At 35.8% G+C, this 23,910-nt stretch overlaps 1 protein-coding gene across 1 annotated transcript; it reads right to left on the reverse strand.

Annotated features, from left to right (window-relative positions):
• LOC100370975 (UDP-galactose transporter senju-like) lies at nt 1-21,860 on the reverse strand. Its single transcript, XM_002738709.4, has 5 exons — nt 21,603-21,860; nt 13,312-13,429; nt 12,028-12,074; nt 2,116-2,255; nt 1-890 (listed from the first exon to the last, which is right to left on the reverse strand). Exons 1-5 carry the CDS (start codon nt 21,730-21,732, stop codon nt 195-197), a joined length of 1,131 nt encoding a protein of 376 aa, XP_002738755.2. The 5' UTR covers nt 21,733-21,860; the 3' UTR covers nt 1-194.
• Nucleotides 21,861-23,910: the final 2,050 nt, after the last annotated feature.

A 23,910-nucleotide genomic window follows, 5' to 3' on the forward strand; every position in this document is an offset into this window, starting at 1 on the left:
TTGTACCGGGGTACATGCCTATTAAAATTTATTAAACTTGTAAATGTTTGCTTAAAACTACACAATAAATGCTGTCGATATCAACTCAAGATTTAACACTAGCACCATTATTACTACAAAATCTCACTATCAGTGTTTCATTCTAGCTCCAACCATGGTCTTTTAAAAAAATACTGACACGTGTTTTCATTCCATCAGATAATATCTTCATTCTCTTCGCTATTGAAATCATCCCTGAAATTTGTATCAAGTTCAGACTGTTTTCTTTTTAGCTTTTTCTCCTGCACACAGGATGTGTTTATAACAGGATTCGTAGAATACATGTACACTGCATAGGATACCACTCCGATGGCGACAATAGTGAATATATCGATTTGAATATCAAAGATAATCCAACATAGCACCGCTGTAAACATCAACTCGAGTGCGCTTGCAAATGTTTTTAAAATAGAATTGAGGTTCATCAGAAACAGACTAGTGACTATACCTATGGCTGCATAGTTTAATATAATTGCTATAACTTTCACTTGGAAGATTGATTGTAAACTACTTGCGCTGAAGGCACGAGAAATGCCGCCGATACAGCTTAGCATAAACAGGTTACACACAATGGAATCACAATACATGAAAATATTCTGCACCCAAATGCTGACTGAACCTTCTTTACCTTTGAGAAGATACTCATTATAGACTCCCGCAAAGCATGAACAGAATATCTGAACAAGCATAAGGAGAATATTCTTTCCAATATTGAAACTGACGGATTCGCCACCGAATGATACCAAGTCTTTCATCGTAACATCTTGCTTGAGGTGTTTGATAACGCATCCTAGTGTTAGAAGTAGTAAGGAAAACCACTGTTTAGAGCTCAGAACTCGATTGAATAAAAACTGCAAATGAAAGAAACAACATCTATGGGTTGGTATGTAAAGAAGGTTATATTGGAATGCATTTGCAAGTAAAATCAAGTCCAACCAAACAAGCCTCTGGAAAATAACACCTAATTATTATTAAATTTTTTCAGTCAAGCTGTGTTATAAATAAATAAAAACATTTATTTTGTTACATGTATGCATCCAGGGAGCTGATTTTTATGTTCATGCCTGCCAACTTTCCACAGAATCATATTTCTACTAGTGAAATACACAACGCAATCACTCAATCAGTACAGTACATTGTCAAATGTTAATCGATGACCATAAATTGTTACAGACAAGCTGTTATTATCTTTATGTCTTTACAGTGCATGTCTAGACCAGTGGGATCTGATGATTATGATATGACTGTCAGAGATTTGTACAAAAAATATGAACCTAAATACACACAACTTTGGCATAATGAATTCTTGAGTTATTGAGTGCACTGGAGTTATTGAATACACAGTTATTGAGTGCACTGGAGTTATTGAATACACAGAGTTATTGAGTGCACTGGAGTTATTGAATACACAGTTATTGAGTGCACTTGAGTTATTGAATACACAGAGTTATTGAGTGCACTGGAGTTATTGAATACACTGGAGTTATTGAATACACAGAGTTATTGAGTGCACTGGAGTTATTGAATACACAGTTATTGAGTGCACTGAAGTTATTGAATACACAGAGTTATTGAGTGCACTTGAGTTATTGAATACACAGAGTTATTGAGTGCACTGGAGTTATTGAATACACAGAGATATTAGGTACACTTGAGTTATTGAATACACAGTTATTGAGTGCACTGGAGTTATTGAATACACAGGGATATTAGGTGCACTTGAATTATTGAATACACAGAGTTATTGAGTGCACTGGAGTTATTGAATACACAGAGTTATTGAGTGCACTGGAGTTATTGAATACACGGAGATATTGAGTGCACTTGAGTTATTGAATACACAGAGTTATTGAGTGCACTTGAGTTATTGAATACACGGAGATATTGAGTGCACTTGAGTTATTGAATACACAGAGATATTGAGTGCACTTGAGTTAATGAATACACAGAGTTACAATGTATTGAATACATGGAGATATTAAGTGCACTTAAGTTATTGAATACATAGACTTACATTGAGTTATTAAGTATAATTGAGTACGATGACATGAATAAAATATGGTGCATCATACTTACCTGGAAAATTATTCCAGTGACGACAACTCGAAACTGAAGTAGCAGATAATAGGTGGTAGGATCATACACGGCAAGATTTACAAACTGTAAATTATTGTATAAGCAGTAAAGACCCGCTGGTACAAAATATAAAACAAATACTGAAATGAAACACAAAATCTGGGTTAATAAGGTTAAAATTCAAATATTTTTTAATACACAAATGTTGTCTATTAACACCTCAATATACACTACTGAAATATTCATTTGTATATGTAACGCAGAAAATATGACACCAGGCAGATGTGAAGTCACCATGCGTTCTTTTAATTTCCAATATGAGCAACTATAAAAGTTAACACAACTGAAACCTACATAAATACAATAAATAGTCAAGATTAATACAATGTCATTGGAGGTATGGAGATCATAATTCCAAGTAGAAACCATGATATGTAAACGGAATAGTTTAGCTAATATGTAAGTACTGAATGTACGAAATACACAATAAACTGAATCATGTCTCTCAATAGACTTAAGTCGACGCATAGAGACTTCCTTTTTTCCATGAATATAAATAAGTAACATAATGCGAGTCAAAGAAATAATATTGCACTCGAGTAGCGTATATAAACTCACCCCAACCAGTACAATTCAGTGACGCCCTATATGATTACATAGTTTCTTTTTACACGCAAACACACCTACAATAATTTATAACAAATAAACGAGTCGTGATAACTGCTAAACTTAAATCCTAACAATTCGCACATTTAAACAGTGCCACAAACTTGGACAGTTCTCATTTAGAAAAAACTACAATTCCACAAATATATACATAAATATTACATAAATATTACATAAATGTTACGCAAATACAATAAGAAAAATGAACAATTCATAATGAGTTTATGTATCCCGAATAACTAATTACCACTATGAACAAATGTAATGGGCTTTCAACGTTGTTCCGTACAAGCAATGGGTACACGTGGCGTACACGCTCCTACTCGTGTTTTACAAGTTAGCGAAATATACAATGTTTACACTAAATTTGCTACAAAATACGTTTGAAATAATAGCTATCCTCTTACCGAAAGTGAATTCATAAACGTGGAAAGTAGATGGAGAAGTACTGCACGGGTTGTCGTCCCTCGGTGGTTTCAAAGCGATGTTCACGCCGCAAATCTCAGTGACCAACTGACTGGATGTCAAGTTGAGCACCACTGCGCATGCGCAAAGTGAATTACAAGGCTAATTAGAATGTGAATACATTTGACCTGTCACACACTTCCCTATCTAAGTGGTTGATGTCCTCAGCAACCGTTTTAGTTGATTTACAAAGCTATGTAATTATGTTATGTAACTATGTATAACTGTATCCCCAGTAAGGGCGACTGCGGGGTTACTCTCACTTGTCGAAGGTGCGACCCCAAGGCTTGTGGAGGGTGGGAGTGTCTTACATTTCCCATACAGATCTGTCAGACCTGTCCACTGCCCAAAATTACAAATCTTATGAATTAGTATTATGTATTAACATTATGTGCCATTCCTGACAGCACTTGCATAAACAGTAAATTTGATTTGGCGATATCAGCAATAACTTGTGGATCAACTTGTGGAGTAGCTTGTGGAGTAGCTTGTGGAGTAGCTTGTGGAGTAGCTTTAACTTCTTGGATCGCAGATTTGGGTAGATGGTGGGGATTCGAATGTGTTCCAGCATTTGCACGAGTTGTACGTCTAAGTTTTACTGGTTCACTAGCAGCAGCTACAGTGGGAGGCTCTTCGACTAACTCTTCAGGGTTATCCTCACCCGATACAACAGGTAATGGAATACCTTCTGGCTTGTCCACAATTGGTTGTTTAAGTGCTTTGAACGATCCGGAAAGAGGCTTCCCTACTTTGTCTATGGCACGATCACCACCATGTACAAATCTGTTGGTTTGATTGTCATGACGTCTAGCACCACCACCATCGCCGCCGCCGCCGCCGCCGCCGCCGCCGCCGCCGCCATCCAGACAACTAACCTTTATGCCAATGTCATACTCATCCTCACTCGAATCTTCACTCGCATTATCACCATACTCATCTGTTGCGTCATGTTTTCCATTACCACTTTCTGTGTGTACATCTTTCGCCAGGCTTCGGGAGTCTAAAAGTTCGCCTCTATGCACGGTTTTTCTTGGTCCATCTCCATCTAGTGGTTCTACCACATAGGTGTTGCCTCCAGTATCCAATCGCTTCACCACCTTATGGGGTGTCGAGTTCCATGCGTCTTGTATTTTGTTGCGACCTTTAACACTTCTATTGCGTAAAAAAACTCTCGCGCCAATTGGTAGATCAGTGTTTTTTGCATCTCTATCATTTCTAACTTTCCTTCGCAACACTTCTTTCTCGCTTTTCTCGGACGCTTTCTCAAATGCACCCATCAATCGTTCATGATGCTTGGAAATCCAATCCTCAACTTGACCATTTCCAATGTCATCACTGTTTTCTATGCCAAGAAAATGGTCAACAGGGAGAACAGGCTCTCTACCAAAGAACAAATAATGTGGTGAATACCCAGTTGAGGAATGGGGAGTACAGTTATAGGCGTAAATGATTTCGGGTAACAACTCAGGCCATCGACGCTTTCTCTCTGGAGGAAGAGTGCGGAGTCTATCATGTAATGTCCTATTGAATCTTTCACATTGGCCATTACCCTCTGGATGGTAGGGAGTAGTCCTACTCTTTGCGATTCCATAAAGTACACACAACGCCTGTATAATTTTACTTTCGAAATTGCGACCTTGATCGCTGTGGATTCTGTGTGGAACTCCAAACCTCAAGAACCAATCTCGAACTAACACACGAGCAACTGTACTGGCTTTCTGGTCACGCGTAGGAATTGCTTGGGTGAATTTCGTAAATACATCTGTTAATACCAATACATTTTCCATCCCATTAATACCAGGTTCAAGCACAGTAAAGTCCATTGCAAGAACTTCTAAGGGTTTCTTGGCCGTTAAAGATCCCATAGTAGAATGGACTTTCTTACCTGCTTTGGCCAGGACACATCGAGTACAATTCTGACAGTATTCAGCAATTTCTGCCAGCATGCCTGGCCAATAGCATCGACTTCTGGCGAGGGCTGCCGTTTTTTCAGTGGCTTGGTGACCAACGCTGTCATGAATGGCTGCAAATAGTTGGGGCTTCAGTGATTCTGGAAGTATCAGCTGTTTGACCTCTTGACCAGCATCATGCACAACACGGTAAAGAACACCATCTTCCTCCCTGCACCTCTTCCAGTTTCGAAGTAGTTTTCTAGTCGGTCTCGACTCTTTCATCAGCTGTCTTGTTGTTGGGGGATGCTTACTGTCCCAATAATGACGGAACCTACTAATCACTTCGTCTACCCTCTGCATTTTTGACAGATCATGTTTCGAAATAGAGGGGTAAGTAGATGTTGACTCCGGCTCTATTACTTGCGACCGTACACGAACTTCATCAAGTAGTAGGTCTGATGTCAACTGACACATCTGTGTTTGAAGTTCACTTGGAACCTGTGTGGATACATATTCTCTTGGGATGCAACCATGAATAACATGACCACTAACTTGTTCAAACCTCACGGTTTGTGGTTCAATGCCATGGTCATTTTTCCTGCTTAAAGCGTCAGCACTCGTATTGCTCTTGCCTGATCGGTACTTGATTACAAAATTGAATTGCGCTAGTTCGGCTGCCCACCGAGTTTCTGTTGCACCCAATTTAGCTGACGTCTGCAGGTAACTTAGTGGATTATTGTCAGTATACACTGTGAACTCTGCTCCAACTAATACGTCTCTAAACTTCTGGGTAATGGCCCACTTTAATGCCAAAAGTTCCAACTTCATGCTGGAGTAGTTTTGCATATTTCTTTCATTCGTCTTCAAGCTACGACTGGCATACGCCAAGACTACAGTTCCATTCTCTTGATTTTGAGAAAGTACAGCACCAAGGCCATTCAAACTGGCATTCGTTTCGACTACAAAGGGTTTATGGAAGTCTGGGTAACCTAGTACGGGTGCACTAGTTAGGGCATTCTTAATTGCAACAAAAGCCTCCTCACAAGCAGCGTCCCATAACAGCCTGATTTTCATTGACGAATCCTTGGATTTTTTCTTTCCATTCTTCGTGTCATTCTTCCCTCCTTTCAACAAGTTGTGTAGTGGGGCGGCTATCTTTGCATACCCCTTGATGAACCTTCTATAATATCCGGAGAGGCCAAGATACCCACGAAGTTGACGCTCCGTCTCTGGGCGAGACCACTCCTGAACAGCACGTAGTTTCTCTGGATCAGGGGAGGTGCCGTCACTTGATATAACGTGACCTAAATACCTCACCTTTTTTCTGAAGAGTTGACATTTTTCAGGTTTAACTTTTAAGTTTAGACTAGCCAAGCGGGAAAGGACAGTGTCCAGTCTTGATAGTGTCTCTTCGAAAGTTGCACCAAATATTAAAATGTCGTCAAGGTAGACTAGAAGAGTTTGAAAATTTAGGTCCCCAAATGCTTTGTCCATCAACCTCATAAACGTGCCACTTGCATTACATAAGCCAAACGGCATACGTAAAAACTCATAGTGACCTCCCGTCCCAGTCCTGAAGGCTGTTTTTTCCACATCCTCTTCTGCCATAGGAATTTGGTGGTATCCATGGGCAAGATCTAAACTGCAGAAATATTTTGCCCCCTTCAGAACATCGAGTGCTTCTTCAATTCTCGGCAAAGGATATGCATCCTTGCGAGTTTTGGCGTTAAGCGCACGATAGTCTACGCATAATCTCAACTTGCCATCTTTTTTTCTGACTAGAACTATTGGTGAGGCATAAGGGCTACACGACTCTTGGATTACACCTCTTTCCAATGACTTTTGGAGGTAATCCCTCACTTCACCCCACTGGTGTGGTGGTACTCTTCTATATGGTACTTTCACTGGTTTATCATCGATAGTGACTATCCTATGTTTCACCACATCACAATAACCAATGTCATTTTCATCTTGGCTAAAGACGTGTCGGTGCTTGCTTATCACCTTGTGCAGCTCTTTCTGTCTGGGGTCATCAAGGGAATTACCAAGATCCATTCTTGCCAGAATATCAGTCGCCGATGACAAGGCAGGGTTATCCGCAGACACATCTTTCACTTCCACTTCATTCTCATTTATGGTATAAAATTGAAGTCTGGGCTCCACAGTGGCTGACTTTAGTTCTCCAATCGGAGTTCTGGGTAACAAATGTACATCAGTATCACTAAAATTAGCAACTTGAATTGGTACTCTTCCATTATCATCCACAGAGACATACGCTGCTCCCATGGAAACCCCATTCTGTAATTCAGCAACCCGAGCAACATTTCTCTCAAGTAAGGCATGATATGTTTGCCCTCTCTTTGCTGGCCTCACGGACCCTTGAATAACCTTAAGAGTGCGAGCAGGAATTAAAACTGGTTTCTTTCCAGCAACTCTCACATACATTACCTCGGTGTCAACCATTCTTGTCTCTTGGCTCAATGCTATTGACTGATAAAGTTCAAGTACATGTAAAAGTTTGCGCTCTTCTTCGTCTACTGATTGCATTAAAATTGGTACGAAATTATTGCCAAATTTGTTAACTAATTTCTGTCTTATGTCACGAAATACATTAGAGCCAAGTACACCAGGGATCATCCTTTTGTGCTCTGCAATGGGTGTATTGACAGGATCACTGACAACCAAGAATCCTAAATTGTGGAATGTTTGTCCAAATACTGACAGTGGGAGCTCAACATAACCTAAATAAGGTACTTCCAAACCTTGGGAACCAGATATGCGGATGAAGGATGTTACATCTATTAACTGTCCTTCATGAGCGAAGTGCTCCTTGAAGAAGTCTTCTGTAACTGTAGACACCTGGGCACCAGTATCCAACAAACACCCGATTTCTGTCTGTCCCAACTTCACAGTAAGCTCTGGACAATGTCCCACAACTTTGTGTATTACTGAGCCTTCCGTTTCGCATCCACCCACCACATGGCTCTCGGCAGTAGGCACTACTTGTTTAAATCATGGACTCTTTTAGAGGACAATTTTGAACTGTCGTCCTGTGCACCACGTTTTTTAGGACAATCACGGCGAAAATGGTCTGGTGCATTACAGTACCAGCATCCAGATTTCGGTTTATTCTGGTAATGTGGCTGCTCCCTTACACCAGGCTGCACAAGCTTTAGCAGAGACTCTATTTGCTCCTGTTGGGCAGCCATCTGCTCACTCAATTTCTTCACGGTGTCCTTCAGTTCACTATCCATAGATACTTCGTGAAGGGTAGCATATGATTTAACTTTGGACGTCTTGCTTCCATACCCCATCAATTTCATGATGTGGTCCCGGGCCTCGAAGAATGTGTAATCTGGATGATCACTAGTTAAACGCCTCAGCTCCATAGAAACATTTCCGTCACGAACAGCTTCAGCCAAACGACTTTTAAGCTGACTTTCTCTGACAGCTTTAAGAGAAGAATCTAGTTTTACCATCCGATCATATAAATCAACCAGTTTGAGAGAGCATGTAACCAAATCTTCCCTTTCCCCTTGTCTATATGTAAAGAAACGTTGCTGTAACTGAGGTAGGCTATCACCATCTCCAAATACTCTGACCAATACTGCAAAGATCTTTTCGGGATCATCCTTCACCGCTTCTCCTCTACCAAGCACTTCACGGCGAGCTTCTCCTGCTAAGTGTTCAATAATAAAGGCGGCTTTTTCCCTCCCGTCAAGTTTCCTGGTAGCAAGTATGGCTTCGGCATCTTCAATCCATTCATCAATAGCCAAATCCATGGGTTTCTCTGGCCTACCTCTAAATCGGTCAAGTCGTCTTGCTTGGGTCAAATAAACCATACGTTCACCAGAACTTTGACTGCTATATGCTTCACTTTCCGCTGACCGACTTTCTTTGTCAACCAGACGCTGAATTTCCTCGTGCGCTAATTTGGCATCTGAAACTGCGGCAGCAGCTTCACCCTCCTGCTTACTGACAGCCAGCTTAAGAGCCTCTACCTGTTGTTCCAGCTCGTGGATTTTCTCCTCGGCCGCCATATTACATCAAAATAGTCAACGCAAAAATAAACTTTACAATACACACAACATTTAAACAAATTGGCACTGATGAATATACAGCGTATACACATATAAATATATATCACCCAATACAAAAATATATACTATATCATAAACATTTTTAAAATGCTAGCTTAACGCTAACTCAGTCAGATATATATTTAACGCCTTCTTTGCCACAAATTCGTCTTCACTGGGCAAACTTCAACACTCGGACCATATTCTCACTTTCTTGAACATGTACCATGGTTGGGGTTGTTGATTGGAAATCCTGCCGACTACGCCAAATGTAACGCAGAAAATATGACACCAGGCAGATGTGAAGTCACCATGCGTTCTTTTAATTTCCAATATGAGCAACTATAAAAGTTAACACAACTGAAACCTACATAAATACAATAAATAGTCAAGATTAATACAATGTCATTGGAGGTATGGAGATCATAATTCCAAGTAGAAACCATGATATGTAAACGGAATAGTTTAGCTAATATGTAAGTACTGAATGTACGAAATACACAATAAACTGAATCATGTCTCTCAATAGACTTAAGTCGACGCATAGAGACTTCCTTTTTTCCATGAATATAAATAAGTAACATAATGCGAGTCAAAGAAATAATATTGCACTCGAGTAGCGTATATAAACTCACCCCAACCAGTACAATTCAGTGACGCCCTATATGATTACATAGTTTCTTTTTACACGCAAACACACCTACAATAATTTATAACAAATAAACGAGTCGTGATAACTGCTAAACTTAAATCCTAACAATTCGCACATTTAAACAGTGCCACAAACTTGGACAGTTCTCATTTAGAAAAAACTACAATTCCACAAATATATACATAAATATTACATAAATATTACATAAATGTTACGCAAATACAATAAGAAAAATGAACAATTCATAATGAGTTTATGTATCCCGAATAACTAATTACCACTATGAACAAATGTAATGGGCTTTCAACGTTGTTCCGTACAAGCAATGGGTACACGTGGCGTACACGCTCCTACTCGTGTTTTACAAGTTAGCGAAATATACAATGTTTACACTAAATTTGCTACAAAATACGTTTGAAATAATAGCTATCCTCTTACCGAAAGTGAATTCATAAACGTGGAAAGTAGATGGAGAAGTACTGCACGGGTTGTCGTCCCTCGGTGGTTTCAAAGCGATGTTCACGCCGCAAATCTCAGTGACCAACTGACTGGATGTCAAGTTGAGCACCACTGCGCATGCGCAAAGTGAATTACAAGGCTAATTAGAATGTGAATACATTTGACCTGTCACATATACACAGATGTTGTATATTAACCTCAATATACACTACTGAAATATTCATTTGTATACATGGATGTTGTATATTAACATCTTAATATACACTTCTGAAATATTCATATGTATACATGGATGTTGTATATTAACATCTTAATATACACTTCTGAAATATTCATATGTATACATGGGTGTTGTATATTAACCTCAATATACACTTCTGAAATATTCGTTTGTATACATGGATGTTGTATATTAACATCTTAATATACACTTCTGAAATATTCATATGTATACATGGATGTTGTATATTAACACCTCAATATACACTACTGAAATATTCATTTGTATACATGGATGTTGTCAATTAACCTCAATATACACTTCTGAAATATTCATATGCATACATGGATGTTGTCTATTAACATCTTAATATACACTTCTGAAATATTCATATGTATACATGGATGTTGTATATTAACACCTCAATATACACTACTGAAATGTTCATATGTATACACGGATGTTGTATATTAACCTCAATATACACTACTGAAATATTCATATGCATACATGGATGTTGTCTATTAACACCTCAATATACACTACTGAAATATTCATATGCATACATGGATGTTGTCTATTAACACCTCAATATACACTTCTGAAAAATTCATATGTATACATGGATGTTGTCTATTAACATCTTAATATACACTACTGAAATATTCATATGCATACATGGATGTTGTATATTAACAACTCAATATACACTTCTGAAATATTCATATGTATATATGGATGTTGTATATTAACACCTCAATATACACTTCTGAAATATTCATACGTATACATGGATGTTGTCTATTAACACCTCAAAATACACTTCTGAAATATTCATATGTATACATGGATGTTGTATATTAACACCTCAATATACACTTCTGAAATATTCATACGTATACATGGATGTTGTCTATTAACACCTCAAAATACACTTCTGAAATATTCATATGTATATATGGATGTTGTATATTAACACCTCAATATACACTTCTGAAATATTCATACGTATACATGGATGTTGTCTATTAACACCTCAATATACACTTCTGAAATATTCATATGTATATATGGATGAGGTTTTTACCAGTTTGCCCCTTTAAAGAAAATAAGGAATTTAAAGCTTCTCTTTTTATGCTTTTTAGGCTTTCCTTGAATTTCCCATTGACCCTTACTATTATAGTATTAATCTTAGGTACCGGTAATTAAATGTTTTTACAGTATTTAATTCACAATCTTCAAAGAAGAAAATGTTATTCTCTAAAAGTCTGTTTGATCTGTTAAAGATCATAATTTTTGTTTTTTTCTGTGTTAACAGATACCAGTAGCAATATATGTGCTTAATATGTAAATTACAGGGGAGTATCTGTCGAAAAATTAAGTAATATTTTGGGTTTACGCATGCTTCTTTAGAATACAAAGCTAATTTCTATTGTTTTCATTGAATGATAATAATGAGTATAGTGATAAACTATGTACCTCTTTTGTTATTCAGAATTTCTGTGAACATTGATGAAAATGTATTTCTGTAAAAAACAAAACAAAAACAAAACTGTTAGGGTTACAAAACAAATATGCTTATTTCCCAATCACTGATCACATCTGATATTGTAATGATTGTGATGACTTGTTGGACAGCAGCATGAAAACCATTATTGAAAATACTTATTAAGTTGAAACCAGTTGATGCATATTCACAAACAGCGCCACCTAGAGACAAAGCAACATGCGCTGCCATTGAAATAGAGCAAATTGGTGATTTTTTATAAAAAAAATAATTTGCTGGTACAAAAAGCAAAAATACAGAAAATTATTGAATGATATATATTTCTTTTTAAAATAATATTTTGTGATTAATTTTGTACAAACATGTACTCTCAGATGAGTTTTATGTGCTTTATCAATGCAAAGAATAACAAATCTCTGAATAAAATGTTTTACAATGGCACAATGGATTTGTGTTTAGACTAATCAAATATGGTATGTGTCAATGGAAATGCATGCATGAACACATATAGACTAAATGTAAATTCATATTCTATTGCTATTGTAGCTGCTTAGTTTTTTTTCACCGGTGATTGAAAATACAACAATATTTGCTTGAGCAATTAATGAAGAAATTGCTGTAGTTAAAATCACAGTGCTGTTAAAAATATGATTTAGGGGTGGAACATTAGCCATGGTTTGGAGGGGGTTGCTGCAGTGATAGTACTGTGATGTGCATTATTTTTACTTGGAATTTATTTCCGCGAACTAAGGAACGAATCAGTGAAAATACCTGAACGCATAAAAAAATCAGTGAAAATTAAGCGAAAATTAATTCCAGCTTAAAACAAATTATTTTACAGTACTCAATTTCATCTGATGAAATTTCTGTACGATTAGTTTTCTTTCTATCAAGAATATTTTTTTTTTTGCTTCACCAGCACAAATTGTACTCAGCATCAAGACCAGTCCTCTGACTCAGAGCTAAAACTAGCCAGGGCCAACACTGTTCACACATGTTTTGGGACAGCGTCTAAAAATAACTCTGGATCAACCCCTGTATTTTACTACACATGTGAACACCCAATAGGACAGTCAATCATGGCTATTCTTGTGTCAGTTTACAATTGATAAGAATTTGAATTGGACAGCTTCCAACAAGAGACAAAACCATCATTATGCTAAAAGTAACTGCTCATGAGAAATTGAACTTTAAAACCAATTAATTCAAAATTATTCACCCATGAACAAGAAATTAGCAATAAAATATAAACTTACTCTCTTAAATATAAACATATTGCTAGTACCAATTTGAGACATTCTGTAAAAAGCACTACGGTTGTGGTATTGTAATGGTACTCATTATTTTCATCTTTTGTGGAAGTAACTAATATACCTACAAACAAACAAAGAAAACAGATGACAACTGCGTACTTTTCAGGCAAGCTATTGTTCATCTGAATCCAAACTGTCGTTTTTTTGCGCTTATGCAGATTATACGTGACAGCACATGTTTTTTTGGTCCACCACAAAATACTATCAAAAATGTTATATTATAGCCAAAATGCAGTCAGCGTGGACCATCTGTTGCAAGATATGATAAAAACAAGCGACCTGATGGTCGAAATAGCTCCGCTGTCTTCATTATCATGGAACAAGAATTAGTAAAGTGGCATTGTGGTTGACGATTTCGGACAAGTTGTCGAAAATAACATTTTTTACCAAAAATGACAAAAATATTCACTAAAAATCCAAATTTGCTTACTTTGATACAAATTTAACAAATCTGACAGAGGACCACTCAAAGTACCATTGCTGCAAATATCAAAGCATTTGGACTTGCGGTTTCGGACTAGTTGTTAAAAATAACATTTTTTACCAAAAATGACAAAAATATTCACTAAAAATCCAAATTTGCACATTTTGAGACAAATTTAACAAATCTGACAGAGGACCACCCCACGTATCATTGCTGGAAATATGAAAGCATTTGGATTTACGGTTTCAGACTAGTTGTCGAAAATAACATTTTTTCCAAAAAATGACAAAAATATTACGTAAAAATCCCAATTTTCATGTTTTGACACAAATTTAACAAATCTGACAGAGAACCACCCCAAGTACCTTATATGAATGTAATTCGTCAAATTTTTATGAAGAAGAAGTCGTTTAAAGGAAAACTTCACGTGGGACATGAGACGGACAACGCCGGAGAGACCCTCATACCAACAGCTCCGATGGGTCATCTGCGATGACAGCGGAGCTAAAAATACAGCCAGTGATATATTTTGAGTATAAAAAATCCAATAAGCGTAACCAAAGGTACCGACCACGTGTGTTGAACACATTGTTGCATATGAGGTCTCACCGTCTCCACTCACTTACGCGTACACACCTGTACATAATTATATTTATGCTACACCAAACACACCATAGTAAAATTATGTACATGTATCTTGATGAAAATGCGTCATATGATCAAAATGTTGTAAAAAGAAAACACTGCAAGGTAAAAGGTAAATCAGATTTTCAACTATAATTATTTAAACATGTGTGGTAGGTGCCTTCGATTATTTTGTTTGTTTTTTTCATTCTCAAATGTAACACTGGCTACGTTTATTTTGTAGTGTAACCGAAGGTCCACAATGACTCTGTTTTGGCTATAAATAATCAACAAATATGATCTTGAACTAATCTTGAAAATATATTGAAAAAAATATACAATTAAGATTGAATCGAAATTATTGGAATTAAAAGTAAATACATATCTCAAATTAAAAAATAAATATATACTCATACTAGTTGCTTAAAATATTCAATGAAATGGTTGAAACCAACCTGTAGATGAGGTGAACTATAATCAAAACAATATATTCAGTTCGGCGCTTCCTGTACGCCAAATTGTGTCATATGCTATACCATATTTGCTCTATTCAATCAATCAATCAATCAATCAATCGATCGATAAAAAGACAGACGAACCAAAGATTGTATGATGGCTCATTAAAATATTATTTATTTTGACAACTTATACATTCACTACTATGTTTTTACATGATATGTATAAAGCACCCAACATACCTACTAACATGCAAGGATTGACAAGCTGTAAAAATCACAGACAGCTAGGGACTGATTAAATGATAAGTACTATTTTATTAGGTATTTTATAATATATGTAAACATCTTTATGGCATGCATATATACCCTAAAATAGTTGTTCTGTTGAATTTCCCCACCAGATGACACCACTCCGCTGTTCTCCTGGTCTATCTGTTAACACAAACTAACAAATATACCTATATGAATTATCGTATATAAGTTTTTGTATCATCATCACCACGGCAACTATAAAGTGTCAATACCCAATGTGTCAACTTAACTACTTTGTAATGTAATATATCATAACATGATATCATAAACAAAGATTTTGATTAAACAGATTTGGCAATCCATTAAGGTTGTAAATAATCAAGGTGTACACATGTAGTCTCTTCACTAAAACCGTGATTACTATTTATTGTTATGCTGTACTTTGAGTTTTCTCGTAAAAAGCACATTTGGCAAACAATGCCAACCGAGTTGACTTGACTACAATAGAATGCAGCACAAAGCAGATTTTCACTCTTGTTGTTGATATTAACTAAAACGTACAACATATGTCGCAAACATTAATATTGTTATTAATTTCGAAGTTATTATTTTTATATTCGATCAAATGGTGATACTGCGGATATCCAATTGAAATGCATAAATTATGTTAATTAGGGTCAATCTACATCCACACTTGGTCGGTATTGACCAATCAGTGTTTGTTTAGCTTCTGCTCGCGTGCAGTTCAATTTCTGTTTATTTTATACTGCGTTTCTGTTCCAGATGACATTTTCTTACCGCTGTATTTTTACTGGAGTCGTTTTGAAATAAATGGTATACAGGTTGTGATTGTAATATTCATCGGAAAACCTAACCGAGTCTGTATTTCTGTGACGCAACATACTAGTAGTATACTTGACAGAATCAAGACTTAATGAAATGTTGGATTTAGCAAATGACATTACCAATTTGGAAATCAGCGTCTCAAAACTGACCAGAAAAGTTTTGTCCAGCAAATGGTCATGACACCTCACCCCCTTATTGGTTTTGTTTTTCAGATGAAAACGACATTTTAAATCAAAGTCAAGTATAAACTCACCATTGAATACCTGTATAACATGCATTTTTTGGAATCAGCATCTTAAATTGATTATAAAGAGTCTGTCTTACAATTTTGTATTTGAATGACACATGCTCCTTTAATACTGGTTATTGTTTACAATAATTTGGACAAAAATGAAGTTGAAGTTCAAATCTCAAACCTATGAACGCCTGTATAGTATGCATTTTCACAACCATCATCCTAAATTGACAAGAAAAAGTTGGTCTGCATATTTTCTCAAGGTAGGGCTTTAAACTCAAATTACGACTAAATGCTTCGTAAATGCCAGTATAACATGCATTTCGGATTCAGTCGCCATAAAATGATAAAAAAAAGTGATAAATTTCCCAACCATTTGAGCATACGCTAGGTTATTATCTGCCCTGAATATGCTAATTTTACACTCTAGAGAGAGCTTAGTGGGTAAATACCTGAGCTTTTTTATAATTTCATTCCACAAACGTAACATGCTGTGTGTAAATTTACAATTCTCCCAACATCCTTTTTTGAATATACTGGTAGCTTCTCGATGAGTGGCTTCGTGATGAGTGGAGTTAGCAGTGAGTAGCTCTCGCTGTCAATTGTCCTTTCTATAGGAGTTGAGAATTGATTTTTTTATGGAATTATAGGAATACCATCCTTTGGGGCTGTTAATTTATCCTTACGATTTTTGCAGTTGTTCTGGCAGGAGTTCCTAAATAAGACCCATGCCCTGATATTGCCCTTATTTTTTTACTTAGACCAAGAACCATTTATAGTTGTACTGCTTAGTGACGTACTAAAAGTAATGATATTATTGGCATTGCATAAGGAAAGTTGAATATTGTTTATTTAAATTAATAATCCCTTGTATAATTTTCCAATATAGATGAGAAACTATAGTATGAAACAAATCTATTCCTCATTCCCAGCAATGATATGAAGAAGCCTATATACATGTATATATATGCTTCTATAGTAATTTTTATTAATGAATTGCAATACAACAAATTAAAATTGAAAGAAATTGCAATATAAAATATTCCATCAATGACACTTCAGTACTGTGAATTTTCTGACGATATTTGCTTGAATCTGTAAACACTGAAAGATGTATATTAGAGATGAAAATGCGAAATTGTTTTGATAAATTTAGAAATATAGCAAGGCTTTCTGGTTAATTTGATTGGAGCTTTCCCAGCTGTAATAGCTGTACCATCTAGCGACAATTAATAGATAAATAAGTCCTGTCATGAGCAGAATTCTTGGCCATCTGCCAAATAAATCAGTTAAATAGCAAAATTGCATGATTATTTGTATACAATGTGAAGTTATAGCAAGGAATTTTTGAAAATGAAATCTGCTCCCAGCTCTTCACAATGGGTAAACTGAGTTGGATAGTTATGAAAGTATCAACACATACAGTTTTATATCAAGTTTTGGATGAGGATAATTGTTATCCCCAGTGAATGAGTGGTATGACACACATAACCTTGCCCTCAGTTTACAAAACTGTAATGTAATTTGAAATGCTTGAAATTGGTTCTGTAATTTTCTAAACGTGCGAGATGAACCACCAGGTGAAATGTATTTACAGGCAAAATGAAGTGAAAATCTGTATTGCATGTAAATAAATGTGACAGATGGGTTGACAAGTTAAAATGGAATGAACGAAGAATTTATGAAGATGTATATGTTGATTTTTTGTTTAAATGACAAAACATGGGAAACTTGGAGGTTAATTGTAGTAAGAATATTGCAGTAGTTTAATACATGGTATGGTTGAAAGTAGATAAGTTGAGCATGCAAATTAATTGTTTATTACTTGTAGAATGAACTGCACTTAAATATTATTACATGAAGATGTATGATACAAAGTATATTAGATATGCAATAAGATGCATAAATGAGAAATGCAACGAAGAGAAAATGTGTATAAGGTACTTTATAAGTAGTTATGCAGTTATTGAATGTTGTTATTCTGCCAGCAATTTGGGGAGATAAACACTGGCAGTAAAAACATATGACAAAAATAATATTGAAATGAATGGCATGTAGGCTATACATGGAATTAGTATATGTGGAGAAGATTCAACATGTTATTTTTTACTTCAAGAGATAACAACTATTGTGTTCCAGACTCTTTAGGATTAAATTCTGCGAGGTTCAATGAATCCAAAGAATTATCTGCAGCTGAATTTTTGAGATTGTATATCCGAAGTATCTGATTGGATTGATTGATTGAATTGGCAGAGTGACTGGCAGCTGAGTTTTGATAACAATCGGATTTGATATGTATTGTCAAATTAGTTTGGATTAGAATGATTTCCCTTATCAAATTGTAACTTTTTTGGAGAGAAATGTTGTTGTTTCTGCCACCTGGTGATCAGGAATTATTCCAGAAATGTTTGAAAATGTTAAGACAAATGTGAAAATGTTGTAAAGGATGACAACTTACCTAAAATGACAAAACAAACTTCAGTGTCAAAAGAAAATCTCTTAAGACTGATTGGAGAAGGTTCACTTGGAAAAACACAGTATCTCAAGAGTAATGTGGCAGGCGTTCATCCAGTTGATATTAATATCAGTCGATTGCAACAAAAGATTACAGAAATTTGCATTTGATCACTGTCTTAGCAATGAGGAATGTGCATTTTCGTCTACCAATCAATGATTGAGATTTCAATAAAGAGTGATAGTCACACCAATGAAAACTAGTTTGTGTCGCATGCTTAGTGATAGTCACACCAATGGAAACTAGTTTGTGTCGCAAGCTTCAGACTAGTCCTGAGAACATCCCAGATATTCTTAGTAAAATTTCAAACCTTGTTGTTCATGAAATTGTATTCAAACTACAAAAATTGGATATGGACATTTCTCAGACTAGTCTCAGACATATTCCAAAAGACTTATAATATTTTTGCACTCTGGTTTAATAAAGCTGTAGCTATTTATTGGACAGTTTGAGTCGAGTAACTTTCATTGAAATCACAAGGACAGGCACAGAGTAAGTTTTCTTGATGAACATAGAATTTTCAACATAGGATGTCAATAACATATTTTGGTGCACTGCTCAAATTGCCGTTACCGAAATTGGACAAGTGTCATTCATGTTTGGGTTAGGTCTGAAACATGTCTGCTTTCTGTGTCGGAGACATACTTCATATGTGTCCCACACATGTTTCAGACACTTCATCTTCTAGTTTAAAACTAGTATAATTTCGGATGACTGCATGCGCACACTTTTGGGACATGAATGCATTCACTACAAAAAACACACAGTTAGGGCATGTTTGGGACATGTTTGGAGCTTGACTGAAACATTTTATTTAAACATATCTGAAAAATGTTTCAAACAAATATCAAAAATATAAACATGTTTCAAACATGAATACAATTAGTGATCACAATGAACAAAGACACTCTAACATCAGTATGAAGATTCACCATTTATTCCTAACAAAATTTTCCAAATAAATCATGTGACAAAACCCAGTAAAATAACAAATACATTGTAGATTGCATTCACCAAATAAATCTACAACATCATTGAGGCAGTAACCACTATAGTTAGGGATTATGAAGATTTAAGAGTTTTTAAAACACCTAATAATATTGGAATTTTGAAATCATATTACGTTATAAATTGATTTCCACATGGATTTGAGGTTTTATTTGTGTAAACTGGCATTCTAATACATTTTGAGAGGGTAGAATTTACCTGTGTACTGGTAGTGCATGTTTTAGATTTTGTGTTCAAATTCTAGGGATAAAAGCGCACTCCATAGAATTTACACATAGATGACAAAAGCAACAATTTCAGCATATTTCAACTACCGGTAAGAGGTGGTAATACAGACTACCAGTATACACTGTTTTCACACACAAAGTGAAGCAAAAAAAGTAAGAAATATACTGTTTTTTGTTGCATTTACACTGATTTGTGAAATAAACAACAGACTAGCAAGTGACAACAGCGGATATGTTGATGGTATCACTTATGTAATTTGAATACTATATGCAGCCATGGATTGTGGAGAGTTTCTCTAAAAATGTGCAACAATATTAGAGACATTAAGCTAAGATGTGCGTACAAGAATGGAACGAGAACGGATACATCATTACTTTGTACAGGACCTCCATACGAACCAATGATGTTATCAATAGCCAGGTCACACAGTGGTAATTTTGAACGTGAGTGACTCGTAGTTGATTTTCCGAGAATTTTTCTCACAGTCAATTTTAATTGTTTCAGCAAACTAGCCTGAGACAACAGCAGCAGATGTGTGGGAAGTAACTACTAATTCAGATTCCGGACGTGAAATGACAATTTTATTGGATAGTTATATTATGGTTGCCCAATGAGTGAGAAACCTAACTACTAGTACACATATTTAAAACAAATTCTACACAAATTCTACTGTCTAAGGTTCGTGTTATTTTTAACAAAATTGGGCAAGTAGTATATGTACATTCAGGTTTGTATCACCCATTTAATTTTCAAAATTTGTTGTAGTCACTCATATTCATGAAGTTTATAATGTGTTTAGTAGTCTCTTCAAATTCAAATAGTGCTTTTCACGAGTTTTCGTAAAAGGAGCATTTCATAATACCAAAAAAATGGTACTCATCATCTACTTTTATTATTTAAACACAAATTCTTTTTCCTGTTTCTGTTTTTGGTTTTGCATACCTCAATGTTTCAATTTTTAGTTTATGATTGCTCAGACGCAACCTACTTAGACATTCATTTTTGAAATTGTTGTATGTTCTGAATTTATTCCTTCTGTTATTATTATTTTGGTTATCATAAGACCTTGTGTAAATTTCACTTTTCCAGTATAATTTAAATTATATATTTTTTCAATTTTCAAACTTAATTTCTTGATTTCTCGGTGGTTTAGTACTAGTTGTTGTTTCGATAATTTGTGGTTGGTTTATTCCGGTTATCATTAGTTATCATTATGGCAAAGTACCATTTGCTGCTTAATTGTTTGTTCATAATTGCTGCCTCTTTTACTAATTCATTAAATGTATTCATTACTCTGTTGAAATATTTAATTAATTAACATAAACAACACGTTACGTTACCGCTACGTACACAAATCTTAAACCCTCTATTGACAGTATCATTTGTGCCAAATCTTCCCGTTTTGACCATACACCCCAAAGCACTGACCACAGTTATATGCAATCTCGATTCAGTAAGTTTCGGGCAAGATCAAAGGTCATCCAGTGCCAAATATAAGTCCTTGCTAGGTTTGTTTATTTGACCTTCGCCACACCACTATTAGGTAACGGTGATCGGCTATACATCGAGATCGAGAAAGCGTGCGATCAACCGAAAGCGAACCCGGAAGTGGAAGTGGAACATTTATTACTTTATGTACCTTACCTTGATTTACAAATAACGCCATATAAGCAACGAAAATCACAGCACTAAACGTTGTTGGAAACATGGCGCTGATTTTACTGATGTTGCTTTCTTGGCCTTCAGTTCTACCAGTAGTACTAGAGGATACCATTTGCGTTACGTGTCTCTATTCTACTAACTACCGAATACTCCAACAAACCCATCTGATGTGCACACCTGCGCAGTTTCGTGCGCACTCAATAGAGTAACAACACGCCTCAAGGCGTAACAAAACTCATTGTGCCAAATACAGCATGTGACTTACATAAACAGGCCCTGACCTATTAATACAGTTTGTTTATTATTGATGCATTGGGGAATGTCTGTTCATTACAAATTTATAGTGTTTATATGCAAAAATTTTAATTTATATTTATAAATGACATATTTACATTTGTTAAACCACTATTTGTATTTGTAAAATCTCATTTGTATTCGTGATACAAATTTGCATTCGTTTTTGAGAAATTTGCATCTGTATTTGTAAAATTTTCGTAAAAGCTATTTTGATAGACACATTTGTAAATTGGACAATTCCACCGTGACAATGACGAACGTTACATTCATAGGGGGTGGAAAGTAGTTTCAGTTGCCCTTATTTTGCTTATTACTAGATTATTTTATCTCGTGGAATTTGTTACTTGCTTATGTCAAACGGCAGGCATTCTCGTGCCATGAAGAAATATTTTTAGATTTACATACAGCTTGAGGGAAATCAGAAAAACTTCTTTCTGGGAGGCTGGGGGTCTTGTGAATAAATTTCTGCCATATATAGAATAAAAAAATGTCCTTCCTGCTGTGGAATTGTCCATTTGTAAAACCTCCTCTATATTCGTGTATTCCTACACAGTCCCTCTATCTAGAGGGACTGTGCTCTATCCCTATAGAGGGGATGCGTATTACGAGGCGTGTATTTTGTGTATACTAGAAGAAAACGTACTAATAATTCAAAATTACGTACGTATTGGAGGCCGTGGCGCGTGGCGTGTGTGTTTTAAAATGATGTGTGCATTTTTAAAAAACGGCGCGACTGTGCGTTTTAATGGTATGTGCTTTAAAAAATCATGTGTGTGTATTAAATAGCGTGTTTTAAAAATAACGTGTGTGTTTTTAAAAATGGCGTGTGTTTAAAAATGACGTGTGTGTTTAAAAACGACGTGTGTGTTTTTAAAATCGGCGTGTGTTTAAAAACGACGTGCGTGTTTTTAAAAATGGCGTGTGTTTAAAAACGACGTGCGTGTTAAAAAAATGACGTGTGTGTTTTTAAAAATGGCGTGTGTGTTTAAAAATGACGTGTGTGTTTTTAAAAATGACGTGTGTGTTAAAAACGACGTGTGTGTTAAAAAATGACGTGTGTGTTTTTAAAAATGGCGTGTGTGAGGTCGAATTAAAATTTCGTGTGTGTAAAAAGAAAAAAAACGCGTGCATTAACTTATTTACGCCTGTGGGGGCGCTGTTTTGAATAGATTTTTTTTCGTGTGTGTGTGTGCAAAAAAATGCGTGTGTTAACCTTTTTACGCCTGTGGGGTGCTATTTGAGAGATTTATTTCATGTGTGTTAAAAAAATCGCGTGCATTAACCTATTTATATACGTATAGCGGATGATTTTTTTTTTTTGAAAATTAGTATTTATTGATTTTCAGCCCCCAAGTGACTGTGGCGACGACCACCGCGCTTTAATTAAGATCTTAGAAAGTTCTGTGGTTGAACACTCAGATGAACCCGCTATAAATCTGGCTTTATATGATAATTTATGCAGCTTGGGCATCCAAGTTAAGCTGGGCAAATCATTCGCTTTTTTTTTCAGAATGGAAATTACTAATGTTGTCATGAATGACTGGTGGTTAGCCAGAATGCCATCGTTGCTGAATGTAGAGTGCTTGTGGACAGAGTTACGAGACAGCATCAGAGAAGCCAAATTCCTTCATTAAACATTCAAAATATTATTTCCTACAAACAAATACAATATAAATGGCTGCTTAATCAGCATAACATGTAGCAATAACATGGAGAGGTGTGAGACACTTTTAGATCACCGAATATGGATTTGGATCTACTCAGGAAGCATGATATATTGAAGATAATATTTGGTAATCGTAGTCCTAAATAACTATTAAAAATAGCTAGACGTTTCGAGCAATGGCTCTTTATCGATAGCATAGAAGCAAGTGTGATAACGTACAGGTAGAACATAGGAACGTAAGAACGCGCATGAACTATAAGTTAGAATCACAAAAAATTCCACAATAGAACAAATACCGCGCCTTAGGTAGTGAGCTCAACAAATGAG

This window comes from Saccoglossus kowalevskii, chromosome 2 (assembly GCF_978046115.1).
Source record: "Saccoglossus kowalevskii chromosome 2, keSacKowa6.1, whole genome shotgun sequence".
NCBI classification, from domain to species: domain Eukaryota; kingdom Metazoa; phylum Hemichordata; class Enteropneusta; family Harrimaniidae; genus Saccoglossus; species Saccoglossus kowalevskii.